Source organism: Pleurodeles waltl, chromosome 10 (assembly GCF_031143425.1).
Source record: "Pleurodeles waltl isolate 20211129_DDA chromosome 10, aPleWal1.hap1.20221129, whole genome shotgun sequence".
In the NCBI taxonomy this organism is placed as follows: Eukaryota; Metazoa; Chordata; class Amphibia; order Caudata; family Salamandridae; genus Pleurodeles; species Pleurodeles waltl.
Window position 1 is genome coordinate 625,358,554 of NC_090449.1, and position 25,667 is coordinate 625,384,220.

Here is a 25,667-nt window from a genome sequence, read left to right on the forward strand (position 1 = left end):
TACATTCGGGCTTTCTGTGGCATATGTCATGACCTAGATGCGTTGCACAGGAGATGGAAGACTAGATTTTGTACTCACAGTTACTCCGATGCAAAATAGCATTGTGCAAAATGCCAGTCCATTAAATTCATATGCCTGTAGGAGAACTTTTAGAAATAAATATAGGGAATACTTACTATGACATCAAATTTGGAATAAATATCTACAACTTTTCCTGTAAAAGAATAGAAAAATGTTTTAGTAATTGGATTACAGCTGCTCACCTCTACAAGAGCAAGTATGGATTACTGATGTATATTTTAACACCTCACAATATTAAGATGGAAAGTCTGCAGGCACTACACTAAGTACATGTTATTAAACATGTATTCAAATGTTATCCAAAGTACAATTTAAATGCTGCAGAGGAAGAACCACAAATGTAAAATGGCTAATAAAAATCAAGAAAATGCAAGACTTTGCATTTAGGAGTGCTTCAAATGATCCTTCTCTGTCTCAGAAGCGAGCACAAACTGCATATTCTAGAACCCTATTGTATTGTATTGTATTGGCATTTATATAGCGCTTACTGCGCCTGATGATGTGGCACACCGTCTATTGCTTTACTTCCTATTGATTACTTCAGTAAGAGAATTGTGTGTGATGATCTAGTCTACATTAATCTGAGGGTTCAGCAAAGGATGTTACTCATTAGTGGGAGCCCAAGTACCTTAATTTAATAGGCACTCACTGCAGATCCAGAGATCACCTCCTACTGCAAGGCAGAAGTACCCAAACGGGCTACATGATTTAAAAATGAGGTCATGGAAAGTAGTGCACTGCTGCATCATCTGTGTGGCCCACTTGTCAGTTCTAAACATATGAAAGAGCATCTAAGCATTACTAAGATTTGAGGATGGTGGTTGGTGAGATTATGAATTATTATATTTCAATCTTATTGTTGGACATATTTCAACACATATAACAAAACACAAACTTTTACGTATTCAGAAGTTTAATATATCCAGTAATCATATTATACATATCTGAAAAGGCAGTAGTCAAACCAACACAATGTTATCTCTGAAAAACCATTAAGAAGAACACTATGAAGGTGAGAGGGCAGGGAGAGGAAAGAAAGGGAGCTTAGTATAATTTCTAAATATTCAGTCTTAACTTCTCCCTTCATTCCTACAACTGGTCAGATCATCAGGCAACCAACAATTTGCAGATAGTAGAAAACTATTAAAAAATGTTCTGAGTCTGCCCCATTCCCACAAGTTTTGATCCCAAGATTTTTGCTAGCTACAAAGTTTTGTGCCACCTGTGGATCCATAAAGGAAAAGGTCTTGATCCCACATAGAATATTGTGTCTTGCTGCTAGCAATTCCTTCTTTATAGAAAAAGTCTGCCAGTCGCACAGTCTTTTAGGCAAAATCATGTGGATTCTGCAGGCCTGCTCCTGAGTTGACAGAGGGATGCATCAAACTCAACTTTTCCGGAACTCAGAGGAAAAGTATCCACATAATACATACTGTGGACATCCACACATGTAGACAGAGAAACACATCCACCTCATTCACACAACAGTGATCATCACAGGCCACCACTCTAGCCATAAATCAATCCCAATACTCTACACAATGGTCCACACCACACACCTATCTTACCCCCCATGAAGTTGAATGAACTCACCATTTCCCTCTATTGATCAGCCTTCCATAGGCAAGCCATGTATACTAGAAAACTCAAAGACCCAAAATCTGGGTTGGAAAACAAATTATTCACTACGTGGCCTTTCAACGAATGCCTGTTACTTATGCTCAATAAGGTTAGTCTGAATATCCACACTGGTCTCATGTACACACAACACGTGAAAACAGTTAATTAGTTCCCCAATTGGAAAGCTCGAGCAAAACTACCAGCTCAAAATTCACTACCAACTAATCATTTTTCAATGAAGCCTTGCACAGGCACGCAAAAAAAGAAATACAAAAGCTGAAAGGACTATGGTATAAAGACAAGTCTGACGCATCTAAATCCAAACTGAAAAAGCCAAAAGCTGTTTAAGCTTGAGTTTAGGAAAGTGAAAGCTAGATTCTTTTAGGATTTAATGTCCCACTTGAAGAACCACTCCTGGGCCTTATTCAGTATTATGAGAGAAAACACAGAGGTCAGGAGGAGGAGAAAAGTATCCTCTTCCATTACAGAAAAATGAAACAGGTTCCTTATCTTTTTTTCTAGCAAAACTGCTAAACTGAAATCAGACCCAACTGGTAAATGGTAACTTCCTTCCATCATCACACCTAAAAACAACCAACACTTGGGGATCATTCCAGAATCTCAAGCTCAAAGATCTAGCCAAAATAGTCAATGAAATGCACTCAACCCCCTATTTCAGAGACACGATTCCAGCTAAAACAATCAAAGAAAACCCTAATATGTTTTCACCTTTCTTGTTCGTGTACATCAATAAAAATTATCAAAAGGTTTGTTCGAAACACCCTGGGCCAGATCTCAGTCATACTCAAGAAACCTAATACTGACCCTGCAATCCTGGAAAATGTCATAACCATCAACAACCACCAATGGTTATAAAAATCCATTGAAACAGGTGTTGCACTCCAACTAAACAAGTAAATGAGTAATAATGACCTACTTTCCCACATCCAATCAAGGTTAAGAGAAGGTTACAGCACTGAAACGGCAACCTTGAAGATCTTGGATGACATTTTACATCCTTGACGATGGTGAAATTTGCCTACTAGTTGTCTTGGATCTGTCAGCAGCATTTGACACCACAGACTATCTCCTCCTAAAGATACTGGAGCCTATAATGAGCTTCAGTGGCCAGGATGAAAGCTTGCCCCTCTCCTTCATGAGAGGCTGACCTCAGCTCATAAACCTGGGGCATTTCAGATCAGCAATAGAACAAGTGACCTAAGTTGTACCTCAAGGGCAACATTCTGTATACGTTTGTTCAATCTTTATGTGGAACCACTTAAGTTGTTGATAGACAAAACTGCCATAAAGCTACACCAATACACAGATGACACCCAACTGGACTTAAAATTATCTTTGTTGCAGGACTTACACACCCTACAAAATGGTTTAAAAATAATGCCTGACTGGATGGCTTCTCACTGCATAAAACTGAACCCATTGAAAGTGGAGTTCCTTCCAATCTTCTGCAGAGGCTTCGCTCAAATCAACTCAGTTTTTATCTTTGATATATCAAAGTTGGCAAACAACCTGGCACAGATCAATACTGCCAAGTTGTGTGGTTTCACACTGGAATTGCCACTCCCTCTCACAGCACAGATGAACAAAACTACATAATGAGTTAACTTCCATCTTCCCCATCTTAAGAAAAGTAAATATATTTTCTCCACCAATCAATTAAGATATGCAGCTCAGGCTCTGGTGATCACAAGAACAGACACAGGCAATCCCTATCTAGCAGGTCTTCCCACAACAATGTTGGCTCCCCTCTAACCCATATAGAGTCATCTCAGAGTAAAATAAAAGATGTGAGCACATCTCCCCAATTCTGAAAGAACTTCACTATCTACCAATTCAAAGCAATACTCTAGAAGATACCAAACTACCCCTCTACCTTCCTCACACTACATGGAGGCAAAAGATTTTCAAGGAACAAGATTTCCTTAAAACTAAAATTCAAGTCTTTGCTAGCACTTAAGCAGTCTATCTCAGAGACGCCTCTTTCTGTAATTCTTCATTTCTAGACTTGTATTGTTCCCATGCAATCTTGACTTTAAGAAAAGGTTTCAAGATTTACTTAGTCAAGTCTCACCTCAGTTGAGAGGCCAAGCACCAACATCCTTGTCATCTACTTAAAGGAATCTGCATCGCATAACCCAGCTGTGTTATCTTTATTTAGCTGTTCCTTTTTTGCTGTTTTTCTCCTTCTTATTTCACTTTCCTTCCACATTTATTCCTCTGCACTGCCCCGTTCCAGTCTCGCCCTTCCCTTCCTATGCCTCTCACTTTTCAGGTCCTGTAAGTTGCATCTGGTTCTCTGTAAAGCGATTAATACTTATGGTGGTTATAAGGCGCTATATAAAAACTTAAAATAACTGTAGGGAGTTTTAGCGCTGTGATCCCCCCCGGATTTGAGTTCATTTAAAGCTATTTTTCTTAGAGTGGGGCAACTTTAATGAAAATGCAAGGTCCACTTTCCAAACAGAACAACACTGCTTGAGTGGTACATTCTTTTAGTATTTTGGCTCCCAACCTTCTCTGTGAATGTGCTTATCTAGAGAATAAGGAGACTGAGATGGGGATGGCAGATAAGACAAAGAATGGGAGTTTCAGCATCTGAACTTGGTAGACTATCATTAAACAATTTTCTCCTCCAAATGATTATCATGTTGCTGTTGGAAATGGCCCAAATATATGCTGCATATATGAATGGGCCTAACCAGGTGTGTGTAGGTGCCTTCAGGCTTCTGACCTATTCAGAGAGCCAAGGATTGGAGGCGAGCTGAGGCATTGCCAACAAAGTAACCTCTTCTGTGAGAACAACTCAAAGATGTAAGAGTACAGCACCTAGTGAATCTGTAAAGAGCTAGGAGGAGCTATGCCACCTCTTGCAGACAGACATATTCACAACACAGTTATTCTACACTGTGGTGTTTAGAAGAAAAATAACGGCAACAGGATTCCAACAACTTACCCGACTCATCAACAACAGGCAAAGCCGACACTCTCCTCTCAACAAATATGTTCAAGGCTTTAATGATCGGAGTGTGTGGGTGTATGAAGGCAATGTTATGGTATGTTCCTATTCCAAGCTCCTCAAGGTTCTTCTTCATGAAAGCAGGTTTTGGCATTTCAGACACCTATAAATCAGAAAATCAATAATGAATAAAAGCAGTAACACTTTTTGTTTTGTGCCATGCTAATTAGCTTATAGATAAGGCTGTTTAGATAAAACAACTGAGTCAAACAGCTTTACATACACATTTACCAAACAGAAAAGTGATAAAAGGGAATTTGAGAGTAGGGAGAGAGTCGAAAAGCAAGATTTGTTCGTAGGTGTGAAATTATGCATATGAAATGAAAGAGGGAAAATTATAAACGTCAGCCTCTAACACCATAGATTATAGCAAGCAAGCAAGAATCATCTGTAAATAAAAGCCCACATCTGTGTCAATGACTTCTGTGCTACTAGTTCAGTATGCCCAGTTTAGGTTTAAATCATTTTCATTGGAGCCTTTACCAGCAGAACATGATCAGCAAGAGAAGCAAATTGTACTACAACCAAACATAAGTTAGTCGCCAGAATAAAATCAAGTGAATAAGGCTGTCCTTAAGTTTATGCAGAGGTGCACCTCAAAGCAATAAGCATTTCACTGAATACGTATGAAGCGAGGTAAAACAGGAGAAAAGGTGGGGAAGCAGGAAGAACATGAAGGTAAAGGGAAAAGTGATGTGAAACAAGGGGTAAACGCAGGATGTGGGTAGTCACAACCAGTAGCTATTGCTAGCTGACCATGTCATTTAAGTTCTCTACTTACCCCAAGAGCTGAAATGGCTTCAGGAGCTCTCAGCTCGTACTCGCACTTCAGCACACCAGTTGTAGCACACTGTCATAGATTCCAGAAGATTGTGCTTTTCAACCAGTGTAACCAGTTTCAAACACCTTTCCATCTCTCATCTCTTTCAAATGTGCAAGATACCACAAAGAAGCTGATGACCCCAAGTGCTGCAGGTCCCTGTGGAACCAGCACATGCCTCTTCTCCTCACCTGTATTGCAGAACAACAATAGAAGAACAAGCCATCAGTCCACCTAGAACTCCTTCTTGAGGCGCAATGCCTTCTTCAGAACTGAGTCTCAGAGGTAATGTTAACAGAACCAAAGCTGGTGTTCCACACCTCCAGATTCCTCTTCTCTGGTGAGCAGTCCAAATGTTTTAACAAGGGGTACTCCATAGAGTTAATTCTAGGCATTTGCAGAGGACGGTCTCGGTCACCTCTGAGATCAAGATGCAATCACAGGGAAGATGATCAGAGTGAGAAAATCCAAATTTCGCGCTAACTGAAGTCCTCTCATAGGGCAGATACATTTTGTGCCTTTGCCCAGACCAGATTTCAGAGTCCCACTTTTTTTTAAGTAGTTTGTCTTGGTCAGTTCTAAGGTGTCCCAAAACTCACAGACGGCAGTTAAGGGGTTAGGGCTCCAGCAGTATCCAGTACAAGTCCAGTTATCTCTGATCAGCTAGTCACTCCAGAAAAAGGCCCTTGTGCAGCTTTTGGTGTCTCTGGAGCGAACCGGAAATAATCCAACTGACCATTTGAATCCACTTCTCCATCCTGGGTGTAAGGGGGAGCAGTACCAACCGCTCAGGTCTCAAAACAGGTAACAGCAGAAGGTCCAATCCTTTCATGTTCATTCAAAGGTCCAGATGTCTTCTTAGGAGCTGGGCTTAGGTGCAACTTTTGCACAATTCACTACCCAATCCGTGGGGTGACTCTTGGACACCCCTAACTAATGGGCAGAAAGATCCTATGTGCAAACCTTCCGCTTTTACAAAACATCATGTTTGCCTTACTGAAAGCTATCTCGCAGTGCACCATTGTCAGGGAAAATGAAGATGGCAGAATCTTTCTGCCCAGGGTGGAGACTGCTGGCTCACCCAAAGGCATGTAAAGGAAAATGAGTAGCTCCTAAACCACACCAAGCTGATTCTGGGGCTGGTGCCCCGCCCACTGAACTGAACCTAGCAGGCTACAGATGGCTACCGGATCAAATAACCCCTTTTTCCCAGCTTTCACTTCATATCTATGAATGGACAAGCTTCACCATTTTAAAGAAGAGAAGGTTATTAGGCAATTAGCACATATACATAATGAACATGCTACTTACCTTTGCTTACACTTTCTGGTGGTTAATATATCTACCTGCAGATTCCTCACCCTAGAATAGTCCCAAGATGCTGGTCTGGAACAAGGGAGATTTCCAGCAGTGCTCTTGCATGCTGATAGGTGGCATCATCCAGCTCTGCATTGACTTCACACTGCCTGGAAGTGAGGGTGTGGACCCCCAAATAAGCTACACCCCTGCGCAATGACATAAGTTTCTTGTCTTTTGCATTTCTGCACCCTCAAACGTGGAGCATAAACAACTGATGGCACCAGCACGCCGACCACTTACTTAGGACCTTTTCAGAAGTTAAAAAGAGGTTACTCCACAGAATGGGAGGAAATCAGGAATCTACAGTAAGATGGAGTCTTCACAGAAAGATTGATGTCAAAGGTAAGTTAAGTAACTTGTTCTTCTGTTGAATCCTTCCGACCACAGATTCCTCCCCCTGGAATAGATACCAAAGCAGTACCTCTCAAAGCTGGGGGCTTTGTGAAGTAGACACAAACTAACAAAGTCTTGCAGAACCAGAACCTAGTAGGCTATGTTCCCTTCCCACTGGACCTGGCTGTCTAGGCTGCAGGGATTTGTGAACATATGCACTGACACCCAAATCGCAGCCTGGCAGTTATCAAGGACAGGAACCCCCTAGCACCAATGCAGTGGTAACGTCCTCAGCCCACGTGGGATGAGATGTCAGACCTTCCAGATGCTGCTTCTTGGTCAGTGTGTAGTGCACCTTGATGCAAAGGACTATCCACCTCAGCAGGTCCTCTTTTGCATACTGTTGCCTTTCTTTGCTTCAGAAAACCCAATCATACACTCAATGGTCCTTGGAATGATCAATATTTTAACTTAAAGCCTTTCTGGTGTCCAACAGATGGAGCCTCATCTCGTCTTTCAAGGGGTGAGGGGAAGTAAAACATTTTAGCAGAGTGATTCACTGGCTACAGTGGAAGAGAGAGACACAACTTTCAGTAAAATGGCTGCCCGTTTTCTAACATAATCACAATGAAGAAAGTCGTTTTTTTAGTCAAAAGACACAGCAAGCAAATATTCATAGACATTCACATGAGGAATGTTAAGGTTCTACTGAGGTGTACAAATGGTTTGGGAAGGGAATAGGTCGGTCAAAACATTAGGAAACCTCATCACAACAGGTTATTTGAGCAAGGATTGTTGTCCTCCAAACAAACGTAGAAAGGCCGAGGGGCTGACAATTTCTTTGACAGTGCCCGTTGCAGGCCTTGCTGGCCTAAAGAGAAAATGGTTATGAGGGGGCAGTGTCCCAGGCATCACGCAAGGGTACAAACCTGTCCCTGTGCAAAGCGCAGATGAATATCAGCTTGTATCTGGTGGCCAGCGTGACATCCACCACTGCAGATGGCAAATCAAATTCAGCCACATTTCATACACGGTGTAAGTTGTTGAGACTTGTAAGAAGGACCATGCCCTGGCTGAGACAGGAGGTTCTCCCAAAGTGTGAGGACAGATGCTCATGCTCTGGAGTTTTAGGTACCACACTCTTGATTTGAGGGGGCAGTTGAAGGTCTAGGGTAGGCTTGAGGTCGCCATCCATTTTTGGGATGAGGAAATATTAGGAATAACAACCTCTGATATTATATTGGTCGATGGTATCCTTGTAGAATAAAAGGTATACTTCCTGCAGCTGAATGGACAGTTGGTTTCCGAAATGTGTTCCAGTGTGAGAGGAATGGTGGGTCTGAAGTAGAGGAAAGTAAGTTGTGACCCTTTTGAACAATCTGCAAGCCCCTTCACTGATGAATCGCCAACCTTGGAGAAAGTGGGAGGAATCTTGCACCATACCGGTTGGGTGTGAGCCGCTCAAGACAAACTAAAGCAGCTTTTTAGAAGCTGAAGGAAGGGAAGAGTATTTGGAGGACTGGTGTCCCTACTGACCTGTGCGATGTCTGCAGGTGCTGCGTCCCCAAAAGGGCTGGACTGCTGGGACGCTGGGAAGCTGGGAAGGATGTCGCTACCTAGAGGCTATAGCCTTTGTGAAAATGATAGTGAAATTGCTTTGCAGTGGTCAACAGTCCCAGAAAGTGGGCTGTGGCCTACTATCCTTAAAGCGTCGCAAATCAGAGTCCACCTTCTCTTTGAAGATGCAAGACACAATTGTATATCACCAGGACATTTGGTTGACTTCATCCAGGCATGTCTACTGAGCACAATATTGGTACCAACTGCCCTAGCAATACAATCTGTGATATCTAAGCAAGCACAGATAGTATAGTTTTGCAGTGTCCTGTCCATCATGGATTTTCTAAGCTAAGGAGACACACTGTTTATTTGGGAGGTGGGGAATTTCTCACTGGCCATGTCTCATATGGCATGTGTATATCGGCCAACAGACAGACTGAGCTTATAAACCTCAGGGAAAAGCTCTAGTAAAAGAAAACATTTGCTTGTCAAAAACATCAACCTTTTTGACTACTATATCTGGGAAATTGGTTGGAAAAGTAATTAGGACTCGCCTCATTGGGCAAAGCTTGTACAATGAGACTTTCCAGAGAGCTTGGTGAGACAATATGGATGACTGAACGTAGTTAACCTGAATGACAACTAGTTGAGATTTTTGATTTTGTAATGAAACATCAGTCAAGCCGATGCCAGTGCAGGGTCCGACATGATATCGCACTGGGTCATCAAATAGAGCTGGTGGAATCAGTATCTGCTTTAAGGCAACAGGAACCAGCACCAATCACAAGGCCAGAGATTAAGGGCCTGATTCTAATGTTGGCGGGCGGCGGGAGCCGCCCGCCAAGCTACCGCCGCTGAATGACCGCATCGCGGTCAAAACACCGCGGCGGCCATTTAGACATTTCCTCTGGGCCGGCGGGCGCTCTCCAAAAGAGCGCCCGCCGGCCCAGAGGAAATGCCCCTGCAACGAGGACGCCGGCTCAGAATTGAGCCGGCGGAGTTGCAGGGGTGCGACGGGTGCAGTTTGCACCCGTCGCGTATTTCAGTGTCTGCTTAGACACTGAAATACTTTGCGGGGCCCTCTTACGGGGGCCCCTGCCGTGCCCATGCCATTGGCATGGGCACGGCAGGGGCCCCCAGGGGCCCCGCGGCACTCCCTACCGCCATCCTGTTCCTGGCGGGCGAACCGCCAGGAACAGGATGGCGGTAGGGGGTGTCAGAATCCCCCATGGCGGCGCAGCAAGCTGCGCCGCCATGGGGGATTCAAAGGGCAGCGGTAAACCGGCGGGAGACCGCCGGTTTGCCTCTTCTGACCGCGGCCGAAGCGCCGCGGTCAGAATGCCCTGCGGGGCACCGCCGGCCTGTCGGCGGTGCTCCCGCCGACCCTGGCCCCGGCGGTCTTAGACCGCCGGGGTCAGAATGACCCCCTAAGTCTGTACCCGAGTCAGTATAGGCCCAAAAACTGGAAATTGGTCCCAAGGGGGCAGACTGCATCATGGGAGGCCCCACAGACAGTAACCCGACTCGACGCCCCTGCAGCTCTATGGGGCTCAAAGGTTCACAGAGGGAACTGAGGGCCACATATACGAATATTTGAAATTGCGATTCTCTAATTACGATTCCATGCGAATCGCAATTAGGGAATCGCAATCCCAAATGTAAGAAACTCCGCTGAGTTTCTTTCGCGATTCCCGGTGGATCGCAAATAGACCTGCCTCCTTACTATTAATGAGGTAGGTCACAATTTGCGACCCACCGGGAATCTCAAAAATAACAAGGATGGTGGCCTGCTGGTGTCAGCAGAACACCATGTCTGTGATTGCTTTTAATTAATGCAATCTTTTATTTTAAACGCAGCCCCTTTTCCTTAAAGGAAAATGGTCTGCGATTAAAAAGAAAAATATGAAACATTTCAGTTTCATTTTTTAAGAGTAGGCAGTGGTCTGTGGGACCACTGCCTGCTCTTAAAAAACGTTTTCGCATGCATTCACAAAGGGGAATTTGCGAGTGAGTTAGCACCAATTTGAAATTGGTGCTAACTGCGATTGTTTTGTGACCGCATACACGGTCACAAAACAATCATACATACCATTTAGATTCGGTATTAGGAAGGGACGCCCTGGACACGCCCCCCTCCTAATACCGAATCGCAAAACCCAAATTGCGATTCGGGAACAAGTTACTGAATCGCAGCTTGGCCTTTGTACATCCCAAACAGCATTTTTCCAGTCTCAAACAGGCCGATTGAGACTGGAAAAGTGCTTTGTACATGTGGCTCTGAAAGCGCAGTAAAGGTTTGCAGTATTGTCTCCTTGTAGGCCTCGATTTGCTGCAGGTTCGATAAGTGGGGCTGCACCGGAACCAACTGAGGTATCGGTTCTGGCAGAGGTGACCTTGAGGCAGTGCAACTCAAATCTTGACACCCTCTAACTTTCTCTTTGGAGACAGAGTGAGGTGGAGTGGAGTGATTCTTTTTCTTATGCATACACTTAGACTTCGACGTAACTGAAGACTCAGAGCAGGAAGTGATGCAGTGGTCGGAACGGCCCCGGGCCCAGGTCTGAAACTTTGAGTAGGAGTTATATGAAGATTATAAATTCTTCTTATGATTATCAAAATACAAATATGCAGTTGGAGTTGTCAGAAGACTGACAGAGGAGAGTGGAGTTCCACATCCACGCTGGAAGGCGTGAATTGAAAGAACAGATGCTACAAATCAAGAGTGATGCTTATATGCGGTATCAATTATCGGCGCACAAAATTTCTCCTGATCCAGTTTGACACTCCTTGGGAATATTCTAAGATGAGGAATCTGCTGTTACGTATCAACTAGAATGCCCTTTTTAATTGTTTTCTTTTCATTTTCACATGCATCTAAGCATTTGCCATCATGGGGTTAGCATCAGAACATTCTGGGTATCTATGACCTTCTTACTTGCAGGCATAAGTAGGAATACTCCTTGCACGACTGATAACAGTCCATTATTTACGGCCTACTTACCATCCATCTACTGGGAATCAGGCATTTTTTATGCAGGCAGTGTTCGTCTTTCCACCACGGACTTTACTTGCCTAATACAACACACTTTGAGTTGCAAGTAACTTTTTTATTTATATATAGTTGTGGGGGTCAATAATCTGATGAAATGTATATTTATGTATATTTATGCTGGCACTGTATTGTTACACAGTTGCATGCAGACGTTACCTGGATGCCATGAAAAAGTGAACTATCTTATGTACATATGAGAGAAGATGCACTAACCCACCTAAAGGTCCATAGGTTAGTTTTAATTTTGGACCACTCTACTGTGGGTCTCACTAAGTGAGGCTCACTCACTTTAAGCTTCCGTAAAATGAAGTTGCATACTAATTGCCAGTGCCCGACTATTACAATAAGGTCCACTGTTGCAGGTGATATATGTACAATCTGTATGTAGAGAACTGCATCTTTAGATATAATGTTGTGTCAATGTTATTTGAAACTCAATAAACAATTGTTATAGAAAAACCAAAATGTTCCAATGCTGCGCAGCTGGGATGATAGGCTTTTTGCAGGTGCACAAGTGTGTGGGAAAGTGTGTAACTAAGCCAGGTATTTACGTACTTTTGGCAAACTGTTTCTGGCCTATGCAGGCCCTATTATTTAACTGCACATGCAAAAAAAATCCCATTTCCTTTTGACTAAGTGCGAGTCTATAAACCTTTACTGTATTCACACAAAAGGTGAAAGTTGTGTAAAATATTAACTTCGTATTGGCTTAATATTGAGAAAAGATGATAGTCTCTTTCACTTTGTTTAGAAATCTACCAAGTGAACCTAGGAGCTTTTTAATTCCTTTTGATGTTGCAGTATTTTCCCAAAGATTGACTCTGAACTAATGTGCTGCTGTTAGTTAATTACTCTGCTGGTTAGCAAGTAGAACAAAGCCTCTCTCAGTCAAGAACCCCGTTTTCGGCAAATGAAGAGAAGATAGAAAACAATATGCAATGGTTAACCGTCAACCACCAACAAATTAAAATGGCTCTGAAGGCTGCCACGAGAGCAGCAGGCCCCCCCACTGGATCCCTACATCCGATTTTGGTTTTGTGATCCTAAGACTCATGGAGTCCAAAAAGAGTGACATTAGGACAGTTTTCTACTGGGATGAAGCACTCGTTAATTTGGGACTTTTGTCCAAAGGCTCCAGGTGCATAGACCTTTGTTATCATGTACTGTTTTAGCTTTGCACCATAGTGAAGGTGGAATAAAGACCTTCCCACTGTCTTATTTGGAATATTGAAAATGTTATGCACGCTGTTGTCAGTAAATCAACACAAATCTGGTATCATGGACTGTACCATTCTAAAGACAAAGAGTACCCTTGACCCTTTGCTGCGCTTGACTCAAAATCAAGACTCACGAAAATTTATATTGCAAAAGGTAAGCTTGCACAAATCAAAAGGTGTCTCAAAATGTACTGAAAATTACCTTGGAAAGTGGTGACAATTTTCAGACAATGCACAGAAGAACTGAAAACTGGAGAAAAAGCTTTGCAAAAAGCACAAAATGGAAGCTTACTAAGTTAAAAATTGGAGAAAAAAAACACTTTGCGCACCACCAATCATTATAATCACAATTTGCTTGTCTGGCACATTTCTACCTACAGTGCCCCCTATAACTTTCATCAACTGCTGTACTGCAAGAATAGTAACTCACAACAGCTTCATATAAAATAAACAATACAAAACATACTCATGGAACAGCTGCCTGTGGAAGGGTGTTCGAATGAGGCACAGCAATCAACTACGGCTGTGCAAATTTGTGGTAAATCAGTGCAAGCCTCGTGAATTGTTCTACTTTTAAAGAAAATGAAACTGCGAATATAGCTTTTGCAGAAGATCCAGCACATTATAATTTTGTAAACTTTTCAATTCATGGATCTTTATTTGGTATTACCTCCATAAAAGCACATAAATACAATCAAAATATACAATAATATAAAAACATTAAAAGACAAAAGGCAATAAAATAGATTTAAAAAAATCCTAAAATTCAATCAGTAACATTACAATAATCATAGCCCAGCCATATTCTTTATTTATGAGCAGGACCCCTGTGCAAAGATTGCTATCCCCCATCACATCCATCTAGAAGATCTAAAAGCAGAGATAGTTAAACAGGGGCAACCTTCTGGAAGCTAACCCTTTCAGCCTGAGCCTCCACATGTTCAACAGAAAACGAGAGACGGTAAACACAATGGTATCAACTTCAAAGGATCCTAACCACTGATCTACAATCCCTGATTCCCAAATTACAGCAAAGTGGTGGAATCCACTTCCTTCTTTATCCATGGTAAAGCGGACAAAAGATTAGGACATGTTCAATGGACTCAATCCCCTTGGGGACACAACCTCTCAGACTCTTTGGGTGCATACAGCCATTTTGCTGCAACTGAACAGAGCGTCAGGGTCCCTAGATCCAAAATGTCAACAGGAGGCTCAATCTCGTCCAAAAATCCTTCAATGATTCATCTTTAAACTCAAGGAAGGAGGCAGGGAGGGTACCAACCCTGGTATGTCCTAAAGTCAGATTGTCTATATAACGCCAGTACATGCCCTTTAGTGAATCTTTTGAGACCCTAATGGCTTCTGCGAGGGTGGAGCAGTGGTTCCCACACTCCATCTGAGTCATTTGGCACTTTATAAAACTGAGCCAGGTGATCTAAATAGCTCCAGGAAGCCTCGAAACATTCTCCAAGCCCTGTCGGTATGGCTATATTTTCAGGATAGTCCAAATCCTATGCCAATACAATATCTGTCCAAGTCCCACCTGGGGATACAGGACAAAAGGAAGTGCCTATTTTTGACCTCGTAATCCAACCAGGTATGTTGCTCCAGGTTGAAGCTACACTTTTGGATGTGGGGTAGCCAATCAAACTGCTCCGTGAACGCAACCCTTAGATAATCAAATTTGTGGACTCTCTCCAAGGAGGGGTGTGTGGGGGGGGGGGGGACACTACTGAAGGTCGGATAGGAACGAGCCACCGGACAGGCGTTAAAAAACTAATATTTAGTTTTACTGAGATTCATCTCCAGACCTCTCTGCTTGCACAAGATTGCAAACTGATCCAGAAGCTTCTTGATCCCAATTGGAAATTTTGAAATCAGAAGAGTATCATCTGCAATCAGAAGGACCGGAACCTTCCCAATGGCTAGACTCGGGCATCATTCTCACACAACCTAAGCAGAAGCACTAAGTCATTAATATATAGAAGAAATAGGTTGTGGCTAGAACACGCCAATCTTACACTCCGATTGACTGGGACAGGGGCTGTCCATTTGCCCTTGGGTCCATATTTGACCTGTGCGAAATTGTTGCAGTGGACCCTAATAATAATATCACTGAGGTACTTCAGGACATCTATTTCCACCAAAACCTTACACACGGACTCCCTGGGTACGAGATCAAAAAGCGGACGGAAGGTCCACAAAGATCATATATAAACGGCCTCCCCTGAGAGTAAAATATTTACAGTAAATCAGTTGTAGACAAAACACCTGATCAATGGTGCTAATACCATCCTTGAAGCTGGCTTGCAAAGGAGACAACATTCCCAAATCTGCCAGGCAATCATGCAACCTTTCCAGTATGACCCAGCTAAAATGTTTCTGGGTAGTATCAATACGGCTCATGGGCCTATAGTTGGATGGGAGTAAACTAGAGCCCTTTTTACAGATTGGGATTATCTCTGCCCTGGCCCATAATGGGGGCATAGGGGAGCCGCTCATTATAGCATTAAAAAACAGTGCGTCATAGGGGCACCAGATTTCTTTTTCTGTCCTAAAAAGGTTCCCGGGGATCTTATCTAGCTCACGTACTTTGTTAGGGATGATCCAATTGAATGCCTTGTTAACTTCGCCAATGGTGATAAACCAAGCTTCTAAGGCATACCACGCCCAAGAGAGAAAGGTCTTGTAGAAGCACGAGCTATGATACTACCCCATCAGTGACCGGTGACCAAGGTATCTTGCGCTTAAATGGATCTGCAGCTACACAGCAGGAGTTTAAAAAAAAAAAAAAAAAAAAAAAAAGTGATCCACCCAAGCCACTGCAGAATTGTTGCTGTCAATTAATAAATTGGCATCAGGACCACCACTAGCAACAATACGCCAAAAGTGAACAATGGTCTTTTCCTTTGACATGACGTCCCATTTTGCGTATTCCCAATCACTTTAGCACTTAATACAGCAGCTTTGTACCAGGACCTAGCTTCTTGGATCAAGAACCTGTCCCATCTATGGTTGCAATGGGCAGAGCTCGCCCCGCAACGCTACAGTATTTGGAGTACCAGGAAACATATTTTCTCTTCTTGGGAGGGGCCACAGACTCCACCAAGAACAAATTCCTAAGGGAGGCAAACATAGCGTTATGGATATCACTAAATCTTGTCAGGGAGTCGGGATGCAACAGGTTCGCTTCCTCAGCTTGTACTGCTTTCAGGCCAATGGCAACCGCTTCATTGACCTGCCTCAAAACAACCAGGAAATAGACGGTCGACCTATGGAGGTTGTAGCCTTAGTAAAATTAACAAACAGGGAACTAAACTGTGGGGACAAGGCCCATGCCTCCTGAAAAAGACATATGTCAAATTGATCAATAAACTGGCACCAGTCTTGGCAGGATAGTTTGGACACAATGCCAGCAAGATTCCAGAAGACTATCTTGGTGGAGGGGGTATGGGGAGCCATAGGGTAGCTGGTGAATGCCATTCTCGGGGCGTCATGAAGAGAGCAGTGGAATATGAACAGAAGGATGGGGAGGGTATCTGCATTCGCAGCCCCTTTTATGACAGGTACCCTTGTACTTCTGAAAAATATGGAAAATCCTCAGGGATTTTTATCACCTATTTTGCTGAAAATAAAAACTCCCACGTCTACTTTTTTTAAAGATAATTTGAAAGCAGTTTTTTTGCAGTTTATTTTTCACAGATGTTAATTTGGACGAAAGTTCATAACTTCCTGAGGTGCAAATATTAAGAATTGAAAATTCGAACACTCAACATTTACCACTTATCATTCAGTTCCATTATCCACTGTGGAAATGTTGAAGGTTTTTTTTTTTTAGGGGGGGGGGCGGGGGATTGGCTGGATAGGGTGATCTAACTTGAATCATCTTAAGGATGTTTAACTGTGGTTCATCTTTCCATATATCCAAAGCCATCTCTGAATGTGGCCATAAACTCCTCTAGTCTGGTAGGTCTGTAGATAATGTACCTTACAGTGTTCTAGAGCTCGAAAATAGAAAAAAATTGTGTACTTGAGCGGATTTCACTTTAATTGGTATACAAACATGCTACAAACTGCATCCACATCATCTCACTGTAGTTCCAATGCATGGATTATAAACGTTGCTTGCAAGCACACAATTAATGAGCCCAATATACAAGCTGTTACTTACAAAAAGTTGTAAGAATTTGAGGATTCTTTTGTGGGTAAGTATATAAAGTGCATTCCCACTGACGGGGTCAATAACTGGCAATCGGTGAATTTTGTTTTTGATGAGTGAATATACCGCATCAAAGAGGCTGAGGAGAAAAACATTAAAAGTTGTTAGTAAATTAGGATACTGATAAAAAGTCAAATAGCAGGTTCGAAGAACCAGCAAGACCCAAAAACATCATTTAAAGTGCTAAAGAGTTAAATAGATTTGATGCAAGAGCCATTGTTTCAAACACACACACACTCATGCCCACAAACACACACACACACACACACACACACACACACACACACACCCAGGTATGCATACACACACATTTCTCAACTTGGGGTTTAGATTAATCAAGGAGATAAGAAAGGCGAGGCACCATTTAACAAATTGTTGTTGAATTATCGGTTGAAGCTCAGCATTCACAATAACAGCAAAAGCAGTGGGTTTCTTAGTCCCGCAAACAAGGTTAAGAATGGCAGCACTGAATCTGAATAACTAACACCAAGGCCGACTAAATGAGGTACGCGATAATCTGGCTCGTCAGAATTTTGGGAAATCTATGAGAATAATTTTATATACAATAAATCTAAATTTGAACCTTTGACTAAACCCATTGTCTTAAATGAGCTGTCTCTGTCAAGTCATCCATTATTAAGTAGTTTACAAATACATTATTTAGCATTGGGATTTAACACAAGTGTAAGCATAGCCCCCTTGACATGGTGTATGGTGAAAGCGATGTAAACACTGTATGCATCAGACTGCTGTTTATGTCGTACTGAGCTTTGCGTGTAACACGTGGAACAAATGCTGTATATATGTTCTGACTGGTCATGACATTAGACATCAGTAGAATGTTGAATTTCATAGCAAGCTGAAACAATGTTTATGGTAGAAACTACTCAGTAAGGAAATACAATCTGCTTGCTAGGCACCACCATTGCCCAAAGGGGGTGCTAGTTACACTTACAACATGTCTAGAAGACCGATTCAAGGAAGGTCCCAAAATAACAGTTTTCAGTGTGAAAACCCCGCCCTCCCCTCCACCCCCATCCACACTCCTGGATTCCTTATGCTCTCCAGTGACTATAGTGAGGAGATATCAGGTAGGATGGATATTTATATATGGCTGAAGTTCAAAAGAGACAACACCCTAGAGGGCTGACTGGCCAAGCTCCATGTGAGAATAGTGGAGTCCCCGTCTGTTATTAGAATATAATCTTGTGCAACATATCCTGCATTACAAAGGTGAGAGCAAATGTGTTTCCCCATATTATTGCTGAAGGGAGTGAATAATGTTTATATATGACACCACTTTTGAACCACACACATTTTACTCGCTAGTCAAATGTAATTGTCACACATGACATAACTATCAAAGGAATATGAATTCTATGGTGTTTTTTTCTGGTCATGTGAAGACTACTCAGTTTTACTTTCTACTGGATGCAGTACTGCACGGGCATCCCTGAATGGCTACAGGGTGCAGCTGATGTAGCATCCCAGTGAGAAGGCACTCATAATGGTTTTCCAGGGGCGGAGTAGAAGCATGCTGGCTCGCTTGTGGGAGAGTTTGCATCACCATTTATTGCCCAAGCATTGTGGCCTATTAATGTCGGGGCTCTCAACCAGCAGTTCTAGGCGGAGAGCATAACTGTAGAGCAGGCTTGCAGAGTGTACTCCACTCCCATATTTCAAGTCTGGATCCGGGAAATACCCAGAGGAGATGAAAACCTCCTTAGGTTGAAACCCTTGATTTTGCCATGACCTTGATATTTCAGGAAAGAAATCTATCCAGAAGGTAGTTAAGTAAAACACAAAGCCGTTGCACTAGGCACCAAACCCCTGTCTATCGAGATTTGACTCCATGCAGTTGGAACATGAAGGAAAGACTCACAATAGAAAGCTGGAGCATGGTTTAGTGAACAAAGCAGACTTATTTGAGAAACTACACAGACCAATTTTGATGACATCAGGCAAGGGCATCAAGGATGAAGCGGGGCAGGAAGGACCTAGTAATCAATCTTCACCCGACTAATCCTCCTATCATCATGATCGTTATAACTTTCTTCAGAAGAAAGTGAGTATTTGGATGTTGAGACTTCTGAAGAAACAGACAGAGAATCCAAGAAATAAAAAAATCTGACGCCTTCATGTTGTGCTCCTCTACAGGCTTGATTTTGTAGACTCCTGTTCACTGGGGTGAGAAACAGGCTTTGTGCAGAGTACTGCTTGCAGTCATGCCTGAACTTGAAGAGAAAAAGGTGATATTCAAGAGTCACACGTGGGCAAATTTTCCAAGGACTCAAAAATGGGGATCAACAGGTCCTGTAAGGAATGCAAAATACACATTGGGATCAACTGAAGGTCCTCCATGAAACTTCTATAGATCGGTCAGGTAGCAAGAACACAGGAGAGCCTACTAACACAGAGATCCCCTAGAATTGGGAACAGATCTCTGTGTCCTCTAGAAAATGTTAATACATGTATTTTGGTAAAGGGCCTCTGCCCAATCCTTCTTTGGGTTGATATGCAGTTAGGGGACAAGACTTCTTCTGAGGTGGCCCCAGACACCTTGGAAGGTCTGTTTATTTAGGCCTTTTTGAAAGAGCTTAAGAGGTTTGATTTCCCAGTGAACAAATCACCATGAAAAGAGCATTTACCACAATCGTTTATGGGAAGTCAGGATGTAGCAAAATGTACGTGATTTGTCAATGTTTCGTTTCAAACTCCATAGAGAAGCCAGTCACCCAGAGCGGGTGTAGACTGGCAAGATGAACACTGCTTCAACTCCTCTTTAACAGCAAAAGCAAGCATGAGCCACTGAGACTTCTACAGGGCAGCTCCCTGATGCTCTCCATACTTTCAACGTGATAGTTATCCTTCCTCCTTACGATAATGCTGGACTTTTTCTTTTTTTGAAAAATGAAAAGAGATTGCAAACAATGTTAGGGTCCTTTAGACTGTCCAGGGGTTCAGCACAGAGTTCTGGGGAACCTCAAAGCAGCTTGTACAACTGTAACTCATCCCTTTTGCCCCAGAGGAAATGCCATAATATGCAGGAGATCTGCAACCCAGAAGGGGAAGGAGAGATCTAGTAACCTCTCTGAACCTATGTGAATTCCTAAGCTACGTGCTATTGGTAATGACGTAAAGGAATTCAATGGATGGATGGTTTACAGCGATTTCAAGATAGAAGCGATCCACCTTCAAAGTGACCAGTTGTGGGACAGGGACTGAATGGTCACAAGAAACCTGACAGACATATACATCTTGGTATCCGTGTAAGAATCCATGGAAGGCTCCCCCAAACTCCTGTGGGGCATGGGAAGTTACGTGTACTCCTGTTTGGTCTGTGGTCACACCTAGTGTTTTTCAAAGCTGCTAGGGCCAGAAGTTTACTGGTTATGGTCTCACGGAGTAAGACACTTATTCACCTTGAGAACATCATGTTTATGGCACAGGTTTAGGGTTTTTTGCTACCACGGGCTTGGATGATAATTTATTGCTGGAGATTCTGGGATTCTTGATAAATCAGGTTTAGTCGACTTCATTCCAAGGATAGAGACGGACATTCGAGCATTTGTGTTCCATTCAGAGTCACCAACCCTTCACTTTCCCAAGGCCAAAATAGCATCCATAAAAAATTGAGCTGCAAAGGATTGGAGAAACTGATGTCTCCTTTAGACTGATCACTAGAATGTGGACCTGCTGTCTTTTTCTAGGCCAGCTTCACTACAAGGTCCTTTGAAGACTCTAGATAATGGCCCTGCAGATGGGCTTGTCTTTCCTGGGCATATGTCATGTCTCTCTTGGGAGATCAAAACAGATTATCAGAGATTTCTGGCAGCTGGACGACATGCAGGCCTGGACGGCTAGCCAATCCTTGGTTCAGCACCAGATACTGAAAGAGCCACCGATACCTGCAGGACTGACTGGAAAAGTAGGTGCTGATATTTTAGTACCAAAGTGTTCGAGAGGGTTTTACATTTTAATTGCCTCAAGCTCCTGGCAGGATTATTTGCAATAAGATGGTTGTCCGCCGGAATGAGTTATGCCCTTGTCAGAATGGACAATACGACAATGTGTCAGTGGTTTGCTACATCAAGTGTCAAAGAGTGACCAGATCCAGGATATTATTGGAGTTGGTTAAGGAATTTTGGAACGTCTGTCTGAAGAAGAGGGGATCTCAGTTACAGTTGAGTAGCTTACATGCAAGACCAATGTGAACACCAGCTATAACTTCTGAATACTGTGGGACTACAGTAATTGAAGGCTGTACCCGGGGTTGTTTGCAAGTTGGAATTCGGGCTGAGGTTCAGGCAAAGGAACTGTTTTGCATCCATGTGGAAAGCAAAGGTCCCAGAATTTTCTTAGCTGATGCCCAGGCCTAAATACAACAGTGGTTGATGCCTGTCCATAGGAGATGGAGGTGGTGTTAAACTATGCTTTGCCCCCATTTACAATTATATTGCGGGTGAATAAGCTCAGACGTTCTGAAGCGTGGGCTACAAATCTTCATGAACTGTCTTGGGATTGATCAATTTCTTGTCCTCCTTCCCCTATTTCCAGATCCCCTCTCCAGGGACTTCAAGGGAACATGCATTCCATAGTTGGTGACTTGCTATTGCACCTCATGGCATGACAGATTTCATGGATCGCTGGCAGGTGCCAGGAATTGTGTGAAAGGCTGCATTCATCCTCGACTAGAAGCAGGCACACATAAAAATGATGGATTAAACTGGTAGGCTGGGTGGTGTTGGCGAGTTAAGATGGATCTCAATAATTTGGGGTAGACTTAGCCCACAAGTTTAACTTTTAGTCTGAGTTGGCAGGTTTTAGTACAGCAAGCATGGTAGTGTAAATTAATAGTTGTCTACTATTTCACTGGGTCACACTCTGGTCGAGGACAGGCCTGCAGGTGAGCATCCTTTAGGGTGTTCGTTGTTAAAAAGACTTCAGATTGGTACTTTTCCAGAATAAAAAAAAAATCACAACTCTGAGAAGTCAGCATGCTGTTGGATCTTTTCTGCACCAGTCCAGAAAATGAGGATATTATCACTTTAATGGTTTTTGATAGGATCATCAAGTTTTCATCTCCTGATATCTAGTGTCAAACGTCTGTGCATTGGACTTGAATAGAAGGTCTTTGACTGAACAGAGTGCTGTTAAGAACGTCGAGGAAAATATTTTTATATCCATTTTATGCGTAGTGTGATATGAGACTGACTATAAGCCTTTATTATAGTCTCTTCACCCCTTTTACTGAGGATTCCATATTCTGGACGTGTGTTTTTCGGTCATAGGAATGGAACAGTAGCCGTCATAGTTGGCTCTCAGGAAACATAAGTACACCGAGGGCCTCGATTGTAGTTCACTGGTTGTTGCTAACTATCTAGCTATTTGTTTTGCAATTTTTTGGCATGGCATCATAAAGATTGTATTGTTTAATGTTGATTGGTATATGGTAGCAGTAAAGAAAGATAATACATAATCCTTGCCTCAGTATACTTAATAGATTTACATTGTTCTTTGATAACAGCTATGAAAAGCTACATTCCCTCGACATCCAAATGTATTGCAACCTATTTCATAATCCGCGATAATTATATCTATTCTTATCAGATGATTAAAATGTGTTTGAAACAACTGTTGCCGATGTGATGGAGGAGTAAGACTGTAGTGTCCTGGGTGTAATAGGTAAAGGACCAGTGATTATATGTTCATGATTATGACTTAAGCTTCTCCAGAGTTTAATAGTGATGGTGATTATGAATGCAAGAGTGGAGCCATTATTATTAACATACATTGTGAGGAAAGTATGTCTTAGGAGAGAGAACAGTAGACTACAGTGCTCGGGCCATCTATCCCCCATAAGCGGGAGTGGGCCAGACCTCTACTTACAGCAGCCATCATGTAAAACAACAGTGAGGCTTCTAAAAGTAGGATGCTGCTTATAGCTAGCAACATATGCTTCTCACAGACACAGATTCAGGCATGGTATAGGAGCAAACAATATGCTCCCATCTTGTTACCAATTTTGGCACATAAGGGAACCACGGTACAAGGAACTTAAATGATTTAGCCAAGAACTACTACACAATTTGATCAAGTGAGGAAGTCAAATTAGCTTCTAAGATCAGCTGAATGCAATGCAAACAGCCACAAATGCAAGCTCCATCATGCACAGATTGATGTTCGTCTCCTTTTCTGTACAGTGCTATAGACGTACTACAAGCAATAAACCAACAGTAGGGAAAAGAGCTGACATTATTTAAGAAGCAATAAAGGCTGTGTTCTTACCTTGCATCCGGAGATATGTTCACTAAAGGCTTAAATGTTTCTTGCAGATAAAGTTCTGCCGATTTAAAAAGAAAAACGCTTGTTTAATCACAGCTTCTAAATGTGCAAATTACAAAATGTTTTTATGAAAGAAAATATGCTTGTGACGTTTCAAGAAGACTCTCTAGATCAATATTTTTAACATGAATAACAAATCTGATCCACTGGTCTCTAATCACAAAACCTAGAAATCCTTTGGCAATTTCAATAAAATGCAGAAACAGTTCTTCTCTTAACCTGTAGTAAACCAGCACTGACTCGAAGTCCAGCGAGCACAATTAAGCTACAAAATTCAGCTTTTCTTTTCACACAGGAAACAGCAGATAGTGGGAAGTCACAGGGGAAGAAGTCCCAGAGCGTTTAAGCTATTTCTCTCCCTTTATGTATTCTGCATGGACCCAAATTACATCAGTGAATACAAATTAGTCTCCAACTGCAAAAAACATTGTGGCAAGAGCCGGCTTGGCTCCCAAATCAAAGCATTCAGACATACAGTTCAGCCATTCCCGTGACATTTATAAACCACTTGACCTTTAATTCCCAGATGCATCTTGTCACCAGGAACGCTCCGCACATTATGAGGCTATTGCGTGTCGCTTCGGGGTTCTATAATCATATACAGATAAGAGGCTGATGGGACAGTATATATATATATATATATATATATATATATATATATACATACACACACACACACACACACACACACACACACAACCATGAGGCATTGTTGAAGGTGCTTTATTTCTGAAGGTAAATGTCGCATCGTTACCCCCACCAACCTTGTAAACCCCTTACTCACTCGCTCTTTCGTATAAAAAAAAATATAGTAGTTACAAATAAGTAGAGTGCACATGACACCCTTACTGTGAAATATACATGCTGATTGTAATTCGCTGGAGCGTGGAAATAGATAATTGCGGTCATCTAGTTACCTCTAGCAGTGTGTTAAATATACGATTTTATATATACCTTCTTTTCAAATAATAACTTTACACTTTCAAGGGAAAATAGTTCAAACGAAAGAACTACCCCCTTCATTGTTTTAAGAGCACTAGTTCTGTTAAGTAGCCCTCATTTCACATTGTCTACTGGCTCTTGCAGCTGTCAGTGTACCATAACTATGCAGTAATAAGATGCAACAGTAGAGTATCCGTCATTTTCTTATTACACATGACTACGAATGTCAAAAATAGTCTGTAACAAGAAAACGAAAGCTAGGCGCTCGTATGTTTGTTCCAGGCTGCCATGTATTCGAAGACCGTACAATATATGTACACAAATTATTTTCCCCGAAAGGGCAATGGTGGGCAGGCGCCTCGAGTACAAAAATGTAAGAGAGTCCCTGATATAAGTTACATTAAAAAAATAGGAATAACTGCGGAAATCTGGGTATGAGGCTTGTGTTTATAAGCAGATTAACCAGTGCACTGTCTATTTAGATATCGTCCAGGATAGGGCTCATTCACAGTTATATATTTTTTTTAAAATGCAGGCCTGCATTTATTTATTTCTAGGCGGGGACGCTTTTCTGACACTTTTATTCACGATACATATCGTACCTCTGACACTGTGTGTGAACTAGAATTCTCAGACTAGACAGCGTAAAGACGTGGCTGGCAATTCTAAAATAATAGAAAAGCAATTCACAAAGCTAACACTGGAGGTCAGTGCTAGCTCTAAGAAAATCTTGGTAACACATGCAGTAAGACAATATAAATATGTATTCCTTTACTTATGAAGGTTAAAGGTCTTTTCTAAGCAATGTGTGTATCAGTAATTAATGTTTTGTTTCGCAAACACAAGGCACGTGTGTATCTGTGACTGTGCAAATTCAGAGCGGCAGATCTGAGGTTGGCACAACAATAATCACAAAACTTAGGAAAAATGTGTCTAAAAACAGAAAGACAACTAAGATTGCCTTTTCCGAATTAGAAATCACGTTCAACAAACCTCTTCCTAGAATGTGAATTTGCTTTTAAATTCCAATCAGTGTGGAGTATAAAATCAGGGAACCAATAGGAGACACTAGGATGGAAGTA

The 25,667-nt window shown here is 42.2% G+C and overlaps 1 protein-coding gene across 13 annotated transcripts in view; it reads right to left on the reverse strand.

Moving 5' to 3' along the window:
• The window catches only part of PRKAG2 (protein kinase AMP-activated non-catalytic subunit gamma 2), a 1,410,703-nt gene that overhangs the window by 56,525 nt on the left and 1,328,511 nt on the right, over positions 1-25,667 (reverse strand). For all 13 annotated transcript variants that reach the window (XM_069211100.1, XM_069211103.1, XM_069211101.1 and 10 more), the window contains 4 exons: positions 23,587-23,641; positions 17,251-17,377; positions 4,676-4,841; positions 177-214 (listed from right to left, as the gene is read on the reverse strand). In XM_069211100.1, the coding sequence (XP_069067201.1) occupies positions 177-214; positions 4,676-4,841; positions 17,251-17,377; positions 23,587-23,641 (386 nt within the window). The remainder of the gene's footprint in view (positions 1-176; positions 215-4,675; positions 4,842-17,250; positions 17,378-23,586; positions 23,642-25,667) is intronic.